General features: G+C 39.0%; 3 protein-coding genes across 9 annotated transcripts; 1 reads left to right on the top strand and 2 right to left on the bottom strand.

Annotated features, from left to right (window-relative positions):
- Positions 1-467: 467 nt before the first annotated feature.
- LOC133731668 (uncharacterized) lies at positions 468-4570 on the bottom strand. 6 transcript variants are annotated; one of them, XR_009856751.1, is made up of 6 exons: positions 4167-4562; positions 3874-4067; positions 3469-3781; positions 2591-2675; positions 1607-1696; positions 468-1023 (listed from the first exon to the last, which is right to left on the bottom strand). XR_009856751.1 is itself a non-coding variant. In XM_062159065.1 (5 exons), the coding sequence occupies exons 1-5, from the start codon at positions 4260-4262 to the stop codon at positions 991-993; spliced, it is 699 nt and encodes a 232-aa protein (XP_062015049.1). In that variant the 5' UTR covers positions 4263-4570; the 3' UTR covers positions 468-990. The 6 variants fall into 6 exon arrangements, 4 of the variants coding, with proteins under 4 accessions (XP_062015049.1, XP_062015048.1, XP_062015050.1 ...); XR_009856752.1 differs by having other exon boundaries at positions 1646-1696; XM_062159065.1 differs by lacking the exon at positions 2591-2675 and having other exon boundaries at positions 3901-4067; positions 4167-4570.
- A 215-nt stretch (positions 4571-4785) lies between these two features.
- LOC133731667 (RGS1-HXK1-interacting protein 1) lies at positions 4786-6637 on the top strand. The gene is made up of 7 exons (XM_062159062.1): positions 4786-5141; positions 5388-5465; positions 5572-5624; positions 5734-5870; positions 5949-6013; positions 6197-6255; positions 6369-6637. The coding sequence occupies exons 1-7, from the start codon at positions 4871-4873 to the stop codon at positions 6456-6458; spliced, it is 753 nt and encodes a 250-aa protein (XP_062015046.1). The 5' UTR covers positions 4786-4870; the 3' UTR covers positions 6459-6637.
- Positions 6638-7051: 414 nt separating this feature from the next.
- Positions 7052-17364, bottom strand: LOC133731666 (nuclear pore complex protein NUP214). Of its 2 annotated transcripts, none has more exons than XM_062159060.1 (17): positions 17019-17364; positions 16720-16928; positions 16059-16227; positions 15485-15631; positions 15203-15327; positions 14227-14339; positions 13967-14106; positions 13478-13640; positions 12374-13295; positions 11460-11612; positions 11146-11203; positions 10899-11032; positions 10619-10743; positions 9643-9991; positions 9344-9542; positions 7410-9239; positions 7052-7318 (listed from the first exon to the last, which is right to left on the bottom strand). In XM_062159060.1, the coding sequence occupies exons 1-17, from the start codon at positions 17212-17214 to the stop codon at positions 7212-7214; spliced, it is 5139 nt and encodes a 1712-aa protein (XP_062015044.1). In that variant the 5' UTR covers positions 17215-17364; the 3' UTR covers positions 7052-7211. The 2 variants fall into 2 exon arrangements, with proteins under 2 accessions (XP_062015044.1, XP_062015045.1); XM_062159061.1 differs by having other exon boundaries at positions 7410-9236; positions 17019-17363.
- Between the last annotated feature and the right edge of the window lie 3996 nt (positions 17365-21360).

The following is a 21360-nucleotide window of genomic DNA, read 5'->3' as shown; positions in this document are numbered from 1 at the left end:
ATTTATGCAAAAACGTTATAGGTTAAAAAATGTACATATTACCCCTTGTGAAGTTTGTTTGGGCAGCGCATTAGGATCACATTTTTGTTTCTTGCATTTCAGTTTTTAAGTGAAGAATTAACCAAATCCAATATACTTGTATATCGTGTAACCATCTTGAACTCTTAATATTATGTAATTTCTATTCTAAAAACACTTACATGACTTATGTACCTCACGTGTCACATTCAACACACCAATTAGATGATTACGTTCCGCAACTTCTGTTTCAGCCAGGCAACGACTCCGTAGGTCAGGATTATTAGAATACATGTGTGATACTGTGATTGACTTAAAGCCCAACCCAATACTTTTTCCTACTCTTGTATTCATCTTCTTCGTTTATCATCATCTAGCAGTCTCCCTGATATTTTTATACATAATCTAGTTTTTAACTGTAACACGATATACAACTAGACAACTGAACATACACATTTGAAAAAATCTTGCAATTATAGTTAAAAGATATAGTAACGGAGTGTTTGATCCATCAAAAACAAAGGTCCATTGAACTGAATGGTCAACCAATTCTTTATACTACGGGAACAAAAGGCAATTGCCTGGGTTCCTTAACCTCAACTTCCCCGCCGCACAATCTGCATACAATCTATGCCTCATTGCAAATCCAGAAAGTTGATACACATTACATGGACCATGCCCGATTGAACTCAGACAATTCAACATGCCAAATGTAATTGTATATCCAAGAAACATCATCCACATAACAAGGAGCATGGGATTGAATCTTGATCCAAGCTTTTGACATACCAAACCACACGGTTCCTTTACTTTGATTGGCAGCTTCCATCTGGGCAAAAAATGCTTAATAATGTGTTTTGACTGTACAAGCCCACTCCCATACACAGACTGGCCGCAGTGACTAAGTGAATGATCCTCTAAACAATAATGGGAGTGGATCCAAAAAGAAAACAGAGATAACCCTATTCAAAATTAAACTGAATGCTGGCTTGCTGTCTTCTCCTCCTGCAAGGACCCAATCAAGTTAGAAGCAGCCAGATTGACAACTCCCCTGGACAAATTAATATCTAATTAAACTCAAGCAGGAAAACCACCACTAATACTATCACCAAAAACAAATGAATACTTAATGCATTGGTAGCATAGTTTGATGCCCAAAAAAAATGCATGAGAGCAACACTGAAGTAAGAGAATCAAAAGCCTTTCAAAGCAGGACGACTAAAATCAATTTACACAATATTTTTAATAGTTGCATATAACAGTTACAAGTATATGGGATTCATAACGACAAACCGTTATCCAATGAGTCTTGGGAAAAGTAGTGATTGTATCATACAAGGTTCCAGTCAAAAACTCTCGGTTTGAAACCAGGTACATAACAAAATGCTACCCAATTCAAATGTTAATCAAATATATGGTCAAGTTGATATTAGAGAAAACAGTAGGGGAGAAATCATTAGACCTATCAAATCATATATAGTTAGTTAGCCCATGGGAGAACAGTGGGGATCACACCCCACATCATCACACATTATATTGCTAAGTTCAATGAAAAAAAAAAGGTCAAAAGGTGTTCATCAATACTTACATCTATGAACTGAAAAGATCTGACTACAGATGGTTTCACCTTACAAGCTTCAGCAGCAGATGTAGATCCATTGCCACCGAAACATTTTCCCTAATAACAAATAACAGTGATTTCAATTCAGTAACAGCTGACAAAGTGCATTGCCACTTTCTGATTGACAAGAACAATATTATGAACAGATCTAAAGAAATAGAACAATTCAGACAGCTCCAAACTTCCAAACATCAAGACAAATTTAGTAGTTCACATTATAGCAAAAGTAGATCTCCAAACTAGAGGTTGCAATTACTATACAAATAATTCCCTTCCATTTTATTTTTGCCTGCTGGATTACTGTCAAGACCATCAATAGGATCTATATGAAAAGTTCTCTCGCAACTCCTACTTAAAAGCACAAGTACAGTCTAAACCGTAAATAAAAAAACTCGCACGACCTCAGCTACTTTTTGTTATTATATAACTTGCTAGACTGTTAAAAAAAGGTCAGTGCTACATTCGTATGGACAAGAACAATGTCGGGTAAGGCTATGGTATGTTAACATTCCTCATACATGTCCTATTTCATGTAATATTTTACCACTTGAGAACGCATATTATCACTTCAACAACTCATGTGGATGATGTGGTAACTACAAAAAAGTGCTCGTTAAGATAATTTGAGTAAAGTAGGTTTTCGTTTGAGTAATTAAGTTCTGAAAGTGGTAATTGTATGTATGGATTTATAGAATTTCCCGAACACATCTGAAGAAACAGAACATAGACAGCTCCACACTTCCAAACATAATTCCAGTCCATTTTGTTTTCCCGGTATGGACTATCGTCAAAACCATCATGCTTAGAATTAAAAAGGATGCTAGATGAAAAAAAAAAAAAAATTCTTATAACCCCAGCTTAAAGGCACAAGTACAGTCTGATCTGTAAGACAAAAAGTCCATGAGTCCTCAACTATTAATTGTTGTCATGTGACTGTGTAGACTGTCCTACCTAAGGGCTTTCACATACTCATCTCTTGCATGTTGAACCTTATTAGAAAAATCCAAATCCTTTAGATTTGTCTCACACATGGTTTCTGCAGAAACACAAGAGAGATCTTATAAGGCACCATACTAGTGTTACTTGAGCGTCTATATCCCTCTTATCCCAAAGCAGAAAACTATCATAGGCCAACACAATATAGAGACCTCCTTGGCATGAATGATGACAATCTTCTCTTTCTCACACTGCCATATCCTCACTCATATAATAGAGAAGATGGAAAAGCCTTTTCACTATGGTGCCTTAATCTATTTTTATTGTCAATTTTTTATGAAAGAAGCAAATTAAAGCTAGACCAAGAAGTGACACGTTCCCCCTAAAAGAAAGCACAAAAAGAGCTGTGACAACAGGATATATCACCTCCCAAAACAAGGGCCGCAATCAGAACTCCTTCAAGTTCAAAAGGTTACTCCATGATAATGTTTGTTAGTATAGAAGGACCTTCCAATGATTTCTAACTCATTGAGATGGAAATAATTTTCTCATAGATAAAGGTACACACATGGCAACCCTAGGAATTCTAAGTGGCATACTAGCTTTCTATGTTACATTTTCAGAAGTAGACTGTAACTTTTCTGAAGACAATTGTAGAATCTAACTCTTGTTTTTTATGAAGAAAAAGAAGTAGAGTCTCTAAAATCTCCAATCTGTGGAGTTTATAATTCCCAAGATTGGTAGTGGTAAGCTTGTTTTAAATGTGCAATGATTATGGAAAGAGAAAGAGTTGATGACAAAAACTGATATTGAACATGAAAAGGAGAAGAGCAAATACAAATGAAAGACATGTAATTATAATGAAAAAAAGCATGCATAGACCTAGAACAAACCTGGCTCTCTTCGAAGAGTGATGAGTAATAAGCTGGATCATAGATAGAGCCTCCTAAGGCATCACTAGAATCGGAGGTTTGTCTAAGTACAGCAGGCGTGGGAGTAGTTGGACTCAAGAAACTATTTCGTAAATCAAAATCTGCATCTCTAGGAGTTGGTGCAGGGTCTACTACGTAGGAAAGGCCCAACCTGTAGATCTGAATCCACAGGAATGAGGAGGAAAACCTGATAAAAAAGCCCATGATTTGCATAACGAGAGTGAGTTTGACTGAAAAGATATAGAGAGCTGTATAATCGCCGGGAGTAAGAATCCTGCAAAAGAGAGAGAGTAGGGAAAGTAAGAAGAGATAGAGAGATGGGGGAGGAATGGAAAATGAGAGAGAGTGAGTGAGTTAATGAGTGACCATATTTCGTGACAAAAGAGAATGAACCAGAAGATATCGAGGAAGATGGCGCAGACGAGAAGGACGGCGTATGTGCGGCCGAGGCTCTGACTGCTACTTTCGATTGCGACCAGAGCGAACAATGCAATCGCCAGATTGATCAGCAACACTCCGTTGTACAATGCTCCCAGCGATCCTAGCAATGCGCACGCAATCTGTATATATATATATACATAACCATTGATTGATTGATTGATTGAAACCCTCGTCTCGTCTAATTATGAATGAATCAGCAAGAAGAGAAGAGAACAGACCTGAATGTAGAGGAGGATGACGGCCAAATATTGAAGCCTGTCGTAGTCACGAAGCCATGCCTGTATTCGATCACGCAATGCTTCGCAAAGCATCATATACTCCCTCCCTAACCCGCCGTCTCCAGTGCTCTCCGCTCTTCTTTCTTTCACCAATAACAAAATCGAATAAGAAATCGACGACGACGACGACGACGATTTAGGGTTTATAACCCCCTCCCCCTAGGGGCCAACTCATTCTTCCTTCTTCTTCTTCTTCCTCCTTCCGTTCCGTCTAAAGTCTAAACTAACTGCTGCTTTTCTGTTTCTTCCCCCTTTCCCTTTTTTCTCTTTTTCTTTTTCTTTCAACTGTATTCTGTAATCTGTATAGGGTGGTGGTAAACTAATAATTACACCCTCCCAATTCAATTTCACAATTCAGTGGAGCCGGTCAGTCTTCGTTGACCATTAGGTGCCCTCCCTTCCTCTGCTCTGTCTCACACCAACGACTACGAGCCCTCCGGCATGTCATGCTTTATACTAATTTTGCCGGACACATTGGGCCCTCTCTTTCACGACCAACTAAATTGGGCTGAGAGGCCCAACATTATTATAATACTGAAAACCCCGAAAGGCCTGGCCAGTGGCCACAACCAAAATAAACGCTGACCTGCACGACTGCAACCCCAAAAAGCAAAGCTTAGGAGAAGAGAGAGAGAGAGAGCAAAATGGTGGAGGAGGAGCCGACGCCGACGCCGTCACCGGAAGAGAAGCAGGTGTTAGGCGATGACGGCGCGTATAAGGGAGTGGCAGCAGAAGCAGAAGCAGCAGCAGCTTCAATGGCTTCGATGGCGGAGGATCTGCAGCGTACGGTGATGCAATCGAGGGACTCTGCCATTCGTTCAGCTCGCACTCTCCAAGATAATGTGCCGGAATATATGGACAAAGCCGTCTCCGACTACAGGACCTACGAACATGCTTTCTTCCACAAAATCAAAGGTCAATTACTCAATTCTTCTTTTTTACACATCACTGTGATCATTGCGCAGAATCTAATTCCCTAAACAAAAGTGTAAATGCGCTTAAGTAGCGATCAAAGTTTTGCCTGACATTGCCGGCTCTAGACTAGTGTGGCTCACTAGTCAGTCAAGAATTGAAAATATCCAAACCTGTGATCAATGACTATTGTGTTTGTGTGAAATTTGTAATTTGTAATTTTGTACTACTACATTGCTGCTGCTGCAGATGGATTGAAGAGTGCAACAGAGAACCCAGCCTCAACCATTGGAATTGGCCTCACTGCTGCTTTCATTCTTTTGCCAGGTCCTCCTCCTACTTCCTACTTACCTGTACAAGCTTTATTAGTTATTACACATGACAAGATTTCACTCAACGTCTGCACTCATTTTCTACTTTCTAATGTCTGCAGGACCAAGAAGGTTCTTATTTCGCCATACATTGGGTCGATTTCAGAGCCTCGAGGTTGTATCCTCTCTCAATCTCAACTTCAACCTCAACCTCAAAACAACTTCTACATCTAGTTTCCTTTTCTTCTGAAACTGATCAACTTAAAACTTTAATTTTTGTGCAGGCAAAATTTGCCAAAGCTGAGAAGAATGTAAACCAGTTCAAACTTTCAGTTGATCTGATGAAGCAGGAGAGCAAGAAACTTCTTGAGAGGGCAGCTTTTGCTGAAAAGGAAATGAAATTTGGCCAAACTGAGCTCAAGTACACCCCCATTCAACTACTCTTGTGATCCATGTACATTACCCATATATTCTTATTGATTCAAACAAATTTATGCAGGGATGTGGGAAGTCGAATTCAATCTCTATCCAAATCTATTCGCAAGGTTGACGCCCAAGCTGCAGGTTTGAGTTCATTACTGATTCTTGCTCTCCTTTTGTTATATTCAAGTGTATTACTGGAGAGACTTCAACTTGGTCTTGGGAGTTTCTATATTTGTCATGACTCTGAAACAACTTGTGATGAACTTGGATATGGAAAAATGATTCAACTTTACTTTCCCCATTGTATGACATTTTCTTGTGTAGATTTAATGGATGGGCTGCGAGAAATTCCTAGCGGGGAAGCTTTGAAGCTCAGAGCACAGGTAAGCTAAACACTATGTTCACACTATTTGTTCCTTTAAATTCCACCCCCTCCTAATATGCGTCTGATTGTGTAGTTGCATCGTTTTAATGGATATGATTATGTTTGATTTAGGTTGCTGCAATGACATCACAATTGAAAACGCAGAAGTCTGTGATGGACAAACGCATAATGAAGATTTCGGAGTTAGGAGTTCCAGTGTGACAGCTTGCAGAGATTGAAAAGCCATTTAGACTGGAACTTTTATATATCACACGGGGTGCTTTTCGCTACCCCTTACTCTTCTCGTTTTGTTGTTTCATGTTTGGTATGCAATAACTGGTTCTGTTTTGTGTTTTGTAATAAAGTATAGTATATACAGTAAATGATAATCAATTTTGTCACCGAGTTTCCTTGAGAGAAAGACAGCAAATGGAGATGGGACAAGTACAAGAACTAGTTTTGAAATGAAAATTAATCATTATATGAAGGGGTTACAGTTGGAACAATGGTTCGCTTCATTATTGTCTGCATTTTAATCCTCAATGGTACCCCACTCCGACTGTTTGCCACGGGAGTTTCTCATCTTCTAAAGACTATAGGGTTCAGGATTCCCCAGTTTCAAGTCAAGATCCCTAAAGCAGGTTTGCAAGGGGTATAATAAAAAGGTGAAAATGGCCGAGTGATTTTGAGTTCTTCAATTAATTAAGCATTTGCAAAGATATATATTTATTCAATTCTTTGCCATTGTTCAAATACCAATGCAAACAAGATAATGTGCACGGTTGAACATGCTAGAAATTAACAGGCGGTGGATGCAAGGGAATAAAATTGCTCAAGCATATAATATTGCAGACTACAAGGAGACCTGTACAATGAGAACCGGGAATAGCCATTAGCCCAAAAGCAGTTTCTCAAACAACATTCATATGATTTGTGACAAGTAGGCATACATCAAGTTTGATTTGGTAAAATCAGTTACTTTCTCATCTGGAACAAATCTGGAGGCTTTCCGGTTCCTCCACTACCAAAAGCAGAGAAACCACCAGATCCTTGCTGGCCACCAAATGTACTAAATCCACCACCTGAACATATTTCCAAGATACAGATCAGCTGAATATCCTAACAGATAAATCACATCAAAATTCATGGAAAAAAAATTAATAAGAAAACTACCTGCCACATTGGCTCCTGCAAACCCGCTACCAGCAGGAGCTGCCCCAGCAAAACCGCCACCACCTGGAGCTGCACCACCAAAACCTGAAGCCCCTGAAGCTGCACCACCAAAACCCCCAGCCCCTGAAGCTGCACCGCCAAAACCCCCAACCCCTGAAGCTGCACCGCCAAAACCCCCACCCCCTGAAGCCAAAGCAGCAAATCCACCACCACCAGAAGCCACAGCCGCAAATCCACCACCACCAGAAGCCACAGCCGCAAATCCTCCAGTAGCAGCACCTGAGAAACCAGCAGGAGGTTTATTGCTAGCAATGGCACCTCCAAAACCACTAGGTGATCCAAAACCAGTTCCTGGTAGACCAGTACCAAGCTGTCTCGACTGTCCAAAAGCACCCAGAACTGATCCTAATGCTTGCTGCCCTGGTCCAACCTGTGATGGCTGGACAAACCCACTCGGATTGGAAGATTGGGCAGTAGTACCAGTGCCAAACCCACTAGCAAATGCACCTGAATTTGTTGGCTGAGATAATGGAGAAGGCTGTAGAGATTGGAAGTTAAGAGATGCAGGCTGAAACAACTCTCCACTAGGAACAGTCGTGGGGAAAGGCAAAGTTGTCACATTTGTTGCTGCATTACCAAATGTTCCACCAAATGGATTGGGTTTAACAGCAGTTGGGTTAGGGGAAGAGCCAAGCCCAAATGCACCAAGGCCTCCTAAATTAAGTCCAGCTGGGCTACTTGTGTCAGGAGCCTCTTCATCCATGTCATCCTCCTGGGCATTCTGGACATCTACAGTCCTACCATTAACACTCCCTGAATTTGAGAGGGCCAATGGTAATAGAGATTGTCCAGCAGATGTCTGTTCACGCTGAGCATTTACAGTCACATTAAGTGTAGGACCTGATGTATTCTTCAAACTGGTTTGGCTTCCAGGATCCACTACTGGTGCAGCACTAGAATTGCTGAGACTGGACTGATTTCCAGGTGCTAGTCCTGTTGAAGTTTCAACTGTAAGGGGAGGCAATATTGAAGGTTTGAGATTCAAATTAGTTTCGACAGGGGAAGGTCCAGATTCCACTGGTGGTACTATAGTATTAGAATTCACGGCAGTCTTTGAGGAAGGTTGAATCTCTTGTTTTGGAGATTCTAATGCTGAATTTGTCTCAGGCGAAATGTCAGAGGGCACCAGTGATTTTGAAACATTCAGTAAGAAAGAACCAGAAGGCAGAACAGCTGGAGAGGGAAAAGCTGATACTGGGGATGTTGTGACAGGTTTATTCATATCTGCAGTATTGTTTGAGTAAGCCAACGATCTGTTTGAAGGCATCACAGAGGACAAGGAAGGAGAAGTTGATGAGGGACTTGATAAAGACAATAGAGCTGATGATGAACTAAATATTGAAGATGTGGATGCTGAAACTGACATTGAGAATGTGGCAGAAGGGGCCACAGAAACAGGAAATGAGGGAGAGAATGGAAAATTATATTTTTTCCCAGATTCCAGAGATGGAACTGTTGTGTTCAAAGGCCTGTCCTTCACACTCTCTTTGGTATATGAATTTACCATATCATTGGGTTTCTTAAACAATGAGGATGGCTGTGTAGGTACCATAAAAGATGATAGTTTCTGACTAGTGTCTGATGGCAAAACAGACTTTTCCTTTGCAGAAACTGATTCAGACTTCTTAACAGATGTTATGCCCTCGCCAGATTTTTCTGCCGTCATGTTAGTTTCCCTCAAAAGATTTTGCCCTACTGATTCCTTAGGCAAAACAAATGGAGTTGCTGGGGTTTCCGAAGCCTGTTTTGAGTGTGTATCCTGAATGCCTGCTTAAAATATAATTACATGCAAGAGCAACAATCAGCAAGTTTTACCTATCAAAGACAAGAATAAACTCAGATATCTTTCAGGTTTGAACTTTTTCAGAGCTCACCTTTGTTTTCAGATGGATGAAAGAATGTTGCAGGCATTGTGTGATCCCATGGACGAGTAACGGTTGATCCCTCCAGCAGGCGAGAGCTAATGCGTTGCTTATCAACCGATAATGATGATCTATTCACACTTACCTTTCCACTTTCTTGCAAAAGCAACCTTTTCACAGTGGCTTTTGTAGGCTCATAATTTGCCCAGCTCTTGATCACGACCATGGAAAAACAAAAGTAAACATGAGACATGCAGAAAGTGGCTTTTTCAATAAAGGATCCAAAAAGACAGAATATAAGGAATCATTACCCTATCCAGTGAGTCTCTCCTCCTCCTTGCAATTTCTGGTTCATAATTCTTCATGGCGCTCGCATTTCTCCTGGTTTGATCTTTAGCAGCAGATGAACCCAAAGATAATGATAGTTTCTCTTTTGGAGTACCACGAAACTTCGACACATCTGGGGAAGGGGAACTGAAAGAGGCATCATAAGGAATCCCTATAGTTTCAAACAACTCTTTTTTCACATTCTTTTGTTTTGCAGAAGGTGACTCGATCTTTAGTGCCACCATTTGTTTTGATAGACACTCAGAAAGTTGATCGGCCGCAGCTAATTGTGAAGTCATTGTGCTATGTAGACTATGCAAGGACTGAATGTGCCTGCAACAGAATACCTCAGTGAAGTTAGAAAGTTGTAATGACCTGTATTTATTTAATTACCTAAAACAAAATCACCACATCTATATACTGGTTTTTTAGAATCTTAGTTGATGAGTTGGATTGAACTGCTTGGAAAGGGCTTAGAGCACAGATTGCAAGCTCGGTCTAATGCACGTCCAATATATTTTTGAAAAGTTGCCATAATATATGGGAGAAAAAAGGTAGATAAGACATGAAAGCGGTGATGAAGTAAAAGTGAACAAGGAAAAAAAGAAAAACCTACAACATAGTGTTTTAAGATTTTTACGTTTCTATAATTTTCTCATCCAACATATACTTCTCTTTTTCGAAAAGAAACATATATTTCTCCTCTCTCCTTCAAATACTTTTCTCTGTTTCTCCTTTTTTCTTCTGTACTTAATTTGAAACAAAGACTTTAACAAGTAGGCCCCTAGCCCTGCGAATATTAGGTTTGTATTTCTTCTAAGGTGTTCCTTCTACTGAACCTCCTGTATATTCAGATTTTGCCGTTCATGTAACTGCTTCATGTTATTTAGAATAAAAAGAAGGTACCATAAAATAGTAGACTTCATTCAATCTCTTATTACAGCCAAAAACGTAATCTACCTTGAATGCCCAAATCGACTTTGCAAAGTGCTTCGACCAGCATGAGCTCCATCATTTTCACCAAATTTGTTAAGCTCAAGGCCATTAAAATGCCTTTCCAATTTAATTAATTGATCAGTCAAATCCTGAAATACATTTAACAAAAGGAAGCATCCTTTATTATTGCTTTCCAAACGTCCAACATTGCGCCATTGGGTACACACAAAAAAATAGAACAAAATCATGAAATAGAAAATAATGGGCAAGTCCGGTTCAAAAACATCAATAGAACAAGTCTGACCTGATTCATTTTTGAAATATGTCGCCTCTTCAGCTCAAGTTCTGAACTCAATTTCTGACAACTCCAGAAGTCCCAATATCGGCTATCAGAAGCTTGTTTCACAATCCCCTCCATGTATATTTGCCGTGCCAGTACTGAACCAATTGAAACAATCATTTCTTCCATTAAGAGTGATGTGTACATTGTTCCATGTATATATACAAAGCATTCTGCTTATGAAACTATACATTTGTGGCATTAAAAGTACCTTGTACAGTCATGTCAAAAAGATGTTGGACTTCATGAAGTCGTTCATCCATAGTGCTCTGCAAAGTACAAAGACAACCGAGACCAACTTAGTAATTGACATAGATGTCATAGACCAGAACAGAGAAAAAGAAAAGTTCCAATTAGCAATATTTGATAATTTCTTGATTAGCACATGATGACAAGTCAAGTTTTTATTTCCAAAAATCAGATAACAAAGGAGTTAAAAAATAATACACACACAACCTATGAAAGTGAAATGAATTATCCAATAAAATAAAAAAAGCAATCAGGACATTAAGTGGGAAACATCACCTTCCACGTTCGGCATCTCTCAGACAGAATGCCAACCTCTCTCTCCAGTTCTTCAACAGAACTTTTCTGACTAACAATGCAAGCATCCCTGAAACCACCTGGTTCCTCTATAGATTGTAGGAACATATCCAACTCCTTGGTCATCTCTGTTATCTGAATGAAAAAGCGAAATAATTAATAACTCTGACGATGAGAAACTTCAGTCTCAAGAACATTCCTTACAGCCTATAGAAGAGAGAGAGAGAGAAAAAAAAAACTATAATATAAAGCAATACAGAAACATATGCAGATCACTGTTTCTTATACAGGGGACAATTAATTTCATGGAAGAATGAAGAAAAATACAAAAGGAGAAGGACAAGCAATCTACCTTAGAAAAAGCCTTCTACAAACACATAACAAGCAGAATAAAGACATCCTCAAACTACTTAGACAAGGAAGCCACCATAAAAAAATAAAATAAAAAAAAATAAAAAAGAGGCAAGGAATCTAATCCTGTCCTAAATAAAAAAATGGACTATAATCTAGTGTTAAATTTATTTATTTTTTCCTTTCTAAATGCACATTAGATGCAAAGACCCAAGGAAAAAGAAACATTACAAGAAATAGAGTAAACAGCACAAATAGTGAAATTTCATGTTAAAATATTTAGTATTTAGCATTAACATCGGATAGAACAACATGGAGTTCAGCATAATATTCTCTCAAGTAGTTAATTTTCTGGTATGTAATACTTGTAAATAATGTATGCACAGCAAATTTTGTGTCACTAGCTATTAAGTTTAACTCATTCAAATTGCTTTGTTTCATAAATTTCTTTAGATAATTGTTAGATTTGAGCTGAACTTAAGGGATGAGATCAACAAAACAGGTGTAAACTCTTTGAAAAGAAGGTTCATAGACATGGACATTACATTGCCAAATTTTTTTGATAAACTTGGTTCAGAGTTCAGCATCCTTGACTGGGGGAGTTCACTGTAATTTTCCTTCAATGGATGAATCTTGTGGTTGAAAGACTTGCCAATCGAGAAATTTTCCTGTGATGACGTCTGGAAGCCAGAAATGGGAGGTACTGATGCAATATTTCCAGCCGCAGCTGATGGTCTCCTTCCCCTATTCTCAACCGGCATACCAGAAAAGTTAACGGTAGTTGATGTTCCAGATCTGCTACCTTGAATAAAAGTTGAAGGCACAGTTGGAGATTTCACATCAGTGCCCTTTGAAGTTATGATTTTTCCACTTGACCAGGACTGAGATGAAACCCTCTGTAAATCTGCTGACTCCATTTTTCCTAGAGATTTTACCCCCGTCTCAACAAAAGAGACACTGCTAGTTGCAAGTACAGCATTTTCTTGAGTTCCTATCTTGCTTAAGTCCCTGTACACAAGACTATTCCCGTCTTGGGAAAAAGAATCAGTAGATGCGTGTTGTATATCTCTATTTTCCTGTACAGGAAGCTGCACTTGTTTACCATTTTTATTTGAGTAGGGGTTCGAAAAAATAAGTTCTTGTTGACCTTTAAATGACTGAGAAGTCGTTGAAAACTCCACTTTCTTGTTACTGTTGGTACTTTCCTCCTTGAGCATCGAAGTCTCATTTACACTAAGAGAGCTCTGGTCATCTTTTGTAAGGACATCAAGACCTACTTTTCTGTCAAGTTCCTGTATGTTCTTATTAAGCAAAGGAGCATCCATAGCAAGCTTTTCAAATTGTTCCTTCCCCAGCTCGGGAGAAAATTTAGCTGGTTCACATCTTACAGGTACCAATGCAGTAGAATCCTCTTCCTCATCAGAAACACTAGAAACACTAGCAGGCTTAACTGTAACATCATTAACACTACAAAAAAGAAAGAAGGAAAAAAAAAAATCAGTTGCTAATACAGGTAAGCATATTATAGTATATAAAAGCAATAATACCTAAGACTGCAGCGCAACGAGTGACAAACTTAAACAGCTAGCAAGAAAATAAAAAACTATGTGCTGAGGCATAATTAGAAATTTGAGAGAACAAGAAGCTACCTGGCAACATGGTACATCATTAGCTTTCCGTCTAGAGTAAGACAAATCAGAATGCAGTATGGTGAGAGTTCTCTCTGTTCCAATCCAAGTCTGACACTAACTTTCTGGCTTATTGAACTTTTGTCTATGCCGAGCCCCATAATCAAATTATCATCACCATTTTCTGAAAAGAGGAACAAAATCGAACCGATTAACATATAACCAACATAAAGAAAGCAAGAGAAACAAAGTAGATGAATAGTGGTGATGCATAAGAGACCATTATATGGGTTGAAAATGGGGTGTGCCAGCCACATTGATATTCAATGCACCACAAAGTGATCATATATTTAAACATGCACTGCAAATGAATTGAAAAGGAAGAGACAAGACCACATAATATGACAGCGGAGACTACAAAATATGCTGATGAACCTTAATCAACTGAACAATAATAGTCTTAGTTTAATTGAACCATTAGTAGTTAGTCTAGATCAAAATTCTGAGAACCTTGAAGCTCAATTCTTGGTTTCAAATTATCTCGTACAATATCAACAATTACAGCTTCGTTACTCTCCTCTCCTAGCGACCAACTAAGATATACAACATGCTGATCCGCATTCTTCCTGTTAGCAGTTATTGCAAGTTCACTGCAATGATATCGCCAAAGAAAAAATGAGTTACTCATTACAATTATATGGAAATAAGTTGGCCACCATTCAGTCAACTGATAAAAGCTCAAGAACGGGGGACTGAATGAGAATGCATACCATTCCTCCAGATAGCTCAATAATAAGTAAGGTCCACTTCCAGACGGCAAAATGTCATCAATGAGACATGAAAACAAATCATAGAAAGATATAACAACTGGCTTGCAGGAATCCTACAAGAAAGGTTTCATAACATTAGCAAATACTTAAAATGAAATTACCAGGCTTATGTAAAAGGCATGCCTTTTTTTTTTTTTTTTTATTTCATCACCTTCATGAATTCAAAATCCATATGTTGAAAGTGTGGATCATGCAAATTGGAGTTTTCAAGGGCCAATGGGGCCAATAGGACCCACCTGATTGGTACTATAGTTTATATTCTTTTCTTACAAGTATACCTATCTATCTTAAAAAAAACTCACTTGCTGTTGAAAATTCAATAAAAGACAACCATGAACAGCTTTGCACATACCATAAAAGCACCAGCAACCAAAAGTGTATATACATAAAACACTTGCAAAAGCACCACTAAAAGATGAAGCTTTAGTTGCAAAACAGAAAAATAGCTGAAGCAAATTCAAGAACGAAGCAAAAGATGTTCGCTTGAGCCGGTTTCTTGTACTTCCAAAAATGAGTATTATGGCCATAGAGCAAAATGATTTAAGTCGGATTACTATTGTCAGGAAGTGATAATTCATCACATCTGCAATCTGCAATGAGATGTTTTAGGACCAGCACAAATGAGCCAGGCAGGCAGCTCCATTGCCAACAAGTTGTGCCAGGCCAAACCTGAGAGAAAAGGAGGGCAAGGCATGCCTAGGACTAAGCCTTAACTCCTGATCTAATATGGCTTTTAAAAGAAGAAGAAAAAAAATACGAATGGTTTTGCACCCTTAACTTGGTTTACCAATTACACAATATCTCATTTACTCTTATATTGACATTAAGCTATAATATGTTGCAGAACTATGTACAAGATTAAATTCTGAACAGAAGAAGCCTATCAGCAAGCAAAATATAATCATAGATTGCTTACATTAGTAAACTTGCCATCTTTGATTTGTATTACTTGTACAAGGTAATTTTCTTCATTCCCATCTGCATTCAGTTGAAAGCATCCTAAAATGATGCTATCATTGCGAACCCACCTGATTGTATCCACTGATGATCGAGGAAATACTTCAGTTTCAGAGGTTGATAAAAGGGTCAATCTTCTAAGTGTAATGAATAAGAGAAAACTTGATTCCTAATACCTCAAGACAAAAAGCATGAAAACAAGTAATCAGGTATGGAAATACAACCTTAAAATCTAACATACCTTTTACGATGCAGTTTGTATCAGGATCACCGATCCAGGACTTGAACGAAAGTAGCATAGACGACTTCTCAATGAAGTTAGATGATAAAATGTTGAGAGTATCCTTCCTTGCCACAGCAATTAATTTTCCTTTTGAACTCCATTCAACTATGAAAAAACACAAGTCAAAATAAGCATTAGTTGAACATAGTACAAAATATCTTATAGTATGTTTCTCTCTGGACTGAGATTTCAAAACTGTCTTCATAACTGATTTATATGTTACCGCAGTATAGTACAGTAGATTACACTGAATTCAACATGCAAAAAACAAATTGACCTCTCTTAGGAAACAGATATGAGCAAAAGTTATAGAACTGACGTGGCAAAGGTAACCAACTTGTTGAACCAAATGGGAAGTGGCAAGATTCAAGTTCAAACAGATGAATTCAAGAATCAAGTTCATAGCATATGGTAGTTAGGTGTGGTGATAATGTTCATTAATGATCAGATACATATGGAAACAAGTATCATCATTCATCACCACGATGTATCTCACAGCAGAATGTATATGATATATTGAAAGAAAAAATACCAGCATCAACATTGTCCATTAGATCCTTCACAGGGCCACCAATCGTTCCATGGTATAGCTTTCCAAGATTTGAAAGAACCACATACATATTTTCAGAACTTTTTGTCCACTGAATATCCTTGACAGAGCTGGATTCATTGAGTGAGCAAGAAAAAGATGGTTCTAGACCCTGCATAATGTGGAGCAAATCACGGATTTAAAACTTGTAATTTGCAGTAACAAAAATATTCCAGAATTGCATGATTCCTACATTCAGCAGCATTGCAACTCAATACCACCTTAGGCAAGGCCCATGGATTAAACAGTTCAAAAGAGCAATCACCGATACCTCATGACAATGAAATACGCCAATGTATGTCTGGGAGAATTCTAGGAAGCCAATCAATATAACAAGTAGTATCATAGACATGAAATGTTATACAGGCACTGCACTCTTTCTAGAAAGCTAATTTGTGTATCTAGCAGCTCCGCCAATGACATCAACATGTTCAATTTGCTTTTCTTTGTGTACCTCAAGTGATTTATCTCCTAAACTTAAGGAATGGTGCAAAAAGTATAATCGAAGGCAGTAAAAACAAAGTTGAGCTATCCATCATGATGGAACATATATGAGGCATCATCTAAAATTGAAGTGATGTAGAATTGTAGAGCTCAAAAGCACCTTATCCAGGAGAGAGCCGACGGAGAAGAAGTGAATGTCGGCATCGGCAGTAGCTGCAAGAGTAGAATTATCGGTAGATAGTGCGAGAATGTGAAGGTTGGGGAGGGGAACATCCACAAGACTCAGTTCCTGTATAGAAGCAGAGCTTCCCTTTTCCTTAATCTCGGCGGCGGAAGCCATAACATCTTTGGTCCTCGCAACGAGAAACCCTACCAAAAAGTTATTGTTATTGTTAGGTTATGTGAAAGTGCAAAATCAGAAGCTGCAATTTCGGTGTTGGCAATCAACGAGAAGCTTACCGGATGAATGAGCGACGAAGACGAGGCCGTGTTTCTCCGATACGGCGAGTGGCCGGGAGGGACTGCTTTGGGGATCGAAACTGAAACCATCACTCTTGATTGGAACGGCCTCGCCGATCTTATCAAATATGTAGTCGTTTGTCTCTACGATATCTCCTTCAATTTCTTCTTCAAGTTCAACTATTTTCTTAGTCATACTTCTTGGCCGAAACCCTAGGGGCTACCACTTACAGTATGATGAGTTTGGGCGGGAACACCGACCCGCAGCCCTAAACTCCGCTTGCCACCGTCCACCGCTCTAGTTAAAAACTTTTTAACTAACAGTTTTTGTTCCGAGTTGTTATTTACACGCGTTTTGTGTATTTTTATTGCCCACCGGTCATGTTTCGTCGGTCCATTTGAAAAGGGATTTTTTTTTTCTTTTTTTTTTTTCTTGTAAATTAAAGGCGGGTCGACTTCTTTCGTTTCCTTGCTCTCTACTCGATCTCATCAGCTTGTGATAAAATGAAAAAGCTATGGCTTTTGTAGCATTGGAAAAGGCAAGATTCCCATCTCCACAGGTTTCTGTTTTATTACCTTCTTTCTTTCATAACCTGCTTGGCATTCTTTCCTAAAAGAAGGGTATTCGACTCGTGCCTAAAGCATGAAATATCACATTTTCATTCTGCTTTTTCAGTAAGCGAATGGTCTCCAGGAGAGAGGAAAGCGGAACTTTAGATGGCAGTGGGTTTGGGTGAGGCAGCAAAGTCATCATAGTAGTTGCTAGCCCCGTGAAGTTTTGATCATTGATAATAAATGTGTTTGGCTCTAGTTTTTCTTGAGCTAGTCAACAGTCTCTTTTCTTGCGTGGGCGTGCCAGCACCGTTCGGGTGAGGTCGTCGGAGGTGTCCCTTGACCTGACTTCTTTCAAGCGATTGTGGACGAGGATAGCACCAACCTCGTCGTGGGATTCTTTGTGCCTCGTGGCGAGGACTTTTGCTGAGCTTCTTCAAAATCACAATCGATACTCGACGTCGTAGATCGAGCAAAGCGAAAATCACTGGCAAGTGGGGAGAACTTGCTAAAGCGTGACTTTAGTTTGGCTGGTTTGCGAGGGCGTTACCCTTGCTTGGCTGGTTCCGTAACCGTTGTGGTCGCGGTACTACAGTCGGCTCCCGAAGAGACTAGGACCGAAGCACGTTGACAGAAGGTTTGGTAGCACTGACAGTCGGCTCCTGAGGATTCTGGGACTGGAGTGTGGTCACCGGCAAGAGAAGGAGAGGGGTTGCTCTGGAGAGGCTTGGATAATCTTAGAGATTGTTGTTGATGAATTGTGTGTCTTGTTACTTGTTGTAGCCTCTATATATAGACTATCAAGCCATAGTGGTTGGTCTTTAAACAAATCATAGTGGGGCACTAATAAATGAGATAGTGGAGCACTAAATGGGATAGTGGAGCACTAAGTGAGATAGTGGAGCACTAATGGAATTGAAAATGGTGAGTTTTTGGAGTAGTTTTGAGTCACTTTCTGTTCCTTTATTCCTTCAGTTATATCTCCACCAAGAATTCATAATGGGCATTCGACTTCTTCATATCAAATGATCCACCATGAGTGTAGATTACTCTGGTAAAATTTCAGAGCTTAATTCCATGTGGTTGGGCCTAAAACGCTGCTGGACTCCTTACGGGTCCGGTTTCCAGTTTTGTCTTTCAGAAAATTGGACTAATTGTTTGAAGGTTTTCCACTCCAAACTAGCTCTTGCACTATTCATAAGAAATGATCCTTGGGATGTCTAGAATGAATCTGGAAAGTTTTAGCTCATTTGGATTTTGTTTGGTTAGTCTGTCGCCCCTCCTTCCTTGTTTAGCTCGGTTTCTCCTAGCCGAAGTAGGAAAATGTGCTAAAGTTGACTTTTCATTTCCATGCTTCCATCATTTCCTTTTCTTTCCGTAATTCTGCAGGTAGGCTTTATCTAGCCTCTAAATAATATATTTCGAACTTGTCGACAATATATAGCTTGAGCCACTGACATTGGCTCAATTTCTTCAAGACACGTCTTGTCAGGCCAAAATGCTCATTTTAGGTTCAAACAAAATGATCGTACTAAATTAGGATAGAGTAGTCAGATCGCTAAAACAGTTTCATCATAGTGTTGAACCCACAATCCGGTTAGACCGGAAACCACTTTAACAATTGTTACTTAATACAAATTGAAACATGCACAATAAGAGGATCCGCGAAGCCGCCGCTGCACTACTGCACGAAACCTAGGATTTTGGTATTGCTTAGAGTTTTCGGGAGCGTTTTGGATGCAAGTCGAAAGTACCATTTGAAAGGGGAATTTTGTTTTCTTATTTTGTTAAAAAATTGTCTCAACTAGTGAGGTTTTTGAAATCATTTCGGATAAACTTTAAAGTCTTATTTGGTTCGCAGAAATGAAAGTAATTCCTTTGTCTTTCCCATAGAATGGAAAATTAAGATTCTCATGAACTTTTCTAGCACGTTTACTTACTTGGAATTAGAATAGAAATGAATGGAATGATTACAGTGTATGAGAATTCCTGCGTTTACTAACATATATAGGTATGTGATTCCAATGTATGAGATTCCTGCGTTCATTAACATATATAGATATTGAAATGGGTGTGCGTCCCACCTCATTATCATGAATCAGTTCTTGAATAACCCTTAATTTGATAACCAATGGGGGTATGGGTTTAGAAATGATTCCCACACCGATTATTTTCTTCTCTCATTCCAGTTTTCTTCGATTCGTGACTTCTTTCATTCCAGTTGTCTCTAATTCATGGCTTTTTCCATTCCAAGTAAGTAAATGTATCATTCATTTCTATGTTTGGCAACATTGGGAAAGTTGTTCCAGTTTTTATATTCCCCAATTCTCTCTATTTCAAGACCAAAACAAACACAAATCAATTTCAATTTTCATCGTTGTATCAATCATCAGATTATAAGAAAACAAGAACACAAAAACCCACAGAGAGTTGAGAAAATTTTGAATACAATTTGCCCAGAATGTTAATAAAAGCATCATACTGCAACCATTTCCTATCCCTACTACAAGCAGCTAGGGTTGGGCATATAAAACCAAAGTACCGAACCTGACCCGAGCCCGTAGCAAAATAACTAAAACGGGCCGGTATTAAAAATATAAAAAACTACTGTTAGGCCTGGCCCGTATCTAACCGAACAAACGGGACGGGCCTCAGTTGTCATATTTTAAGTACCGTTTGGGCCAGGCCCATACCGACTCATATATATTTACATAATCATCATCTTCGGGCTAGTTTGTGATTGCTGTGACTTTTAAAAAAAAATTGTTGCTGTTGTGTTGTGAGAATAATCAGTTGTGAATTAAAACAGTTTCGTGTTTGGTAAATAATATTTTTAAAAGTGTTGTCAGTACTAAAACAACTGCAAAGTGTGTTTTGATCCACAGCAGCTTCTAAAAGCAACATCTAGGTTGCTTCTAAAATCTACTGCCAGTGACCTATAACTTTAAATTAAAGCTGCTTTTTATTTATTTACCAAACACAATAAAATCTAAAATTTTGAACAAAAGCTTTTTTTTTTTAAAGCGAAGCAATCCCAAACGGGGCATTCGTGCGCCTCCCAAAAGGCTCCCACTTTCTTTTCTTTCTCTCTCTCTCTCCCCCCCCCCCTTCTCCCTCCGTGTTCATCCCCTCTCTGGCTCTCTCTCCCTCACCCTTTATCCCACTTTCTTATCTCTCTCTCTCTCTCTCCCTCACCCTTTATTCAGCCTTTCTTTTTCAAATAGTCTCTGCACTCTAGACATCACCACCACACCACTGGATCTCCAGCATCCTCGGCCCACCACCATCTTCAGTCGACCTTAGTGGCACCACAATCATCGCACCACCCACAAGGAGCGCCTCTTAGATCTGTACCCATTGATTTTAATTATCTTTTTTAAGATCTGGGTTTTGTCAATTTGTGCATGTTCTATGAAAGAAATGGTATCTGTAGGGTAATTTAATTATGGATTAAATTATGTTTAGTCCCTATACTATGACCATTTTTTCGTTTCAGTCCCTGACATTCTCAATTAATCTGAAAAGTCCCTAACGTTACAATTTTCGTCTGATTGGTACACTCCGTCAATTCGGGCCGTTAACTTGCTGATGTGGCACTCCAAGCCACACCACCTCAGCAGTTTGCATGCCACTTGACCTGTAAATTGTCCAATATATCCCCCATGCATTTTTCCCCATTCTTCACCAAAAAATAACTCCAAAGTGATTCAATTTTTCACTCCAAACCCCCAACTGCAGTCTAGCATACCAAAACAGATGCTTGAATGCAACTATGATTTCATCATTTCAA

The sequence above is a fragment of the Rosa rugosa genome, chromosome 2, assembly GCF_958449725.1.
Source record: "Rosa rugosa chromosome 2, drRosRugo1.1, whole genome shotgun sequence".
Classification (NCBI taxonomy): Eukaryota; Viridiplantae; Streptophyta; class Magnoliopsida; order Rosales; family Rosaceae; genus Rosa; species Rosa rugosa.
Note: the sequence above shows the minus strand (reverse complement) of the source record. Positions and strands in the feature narration are given on the sequence as shown.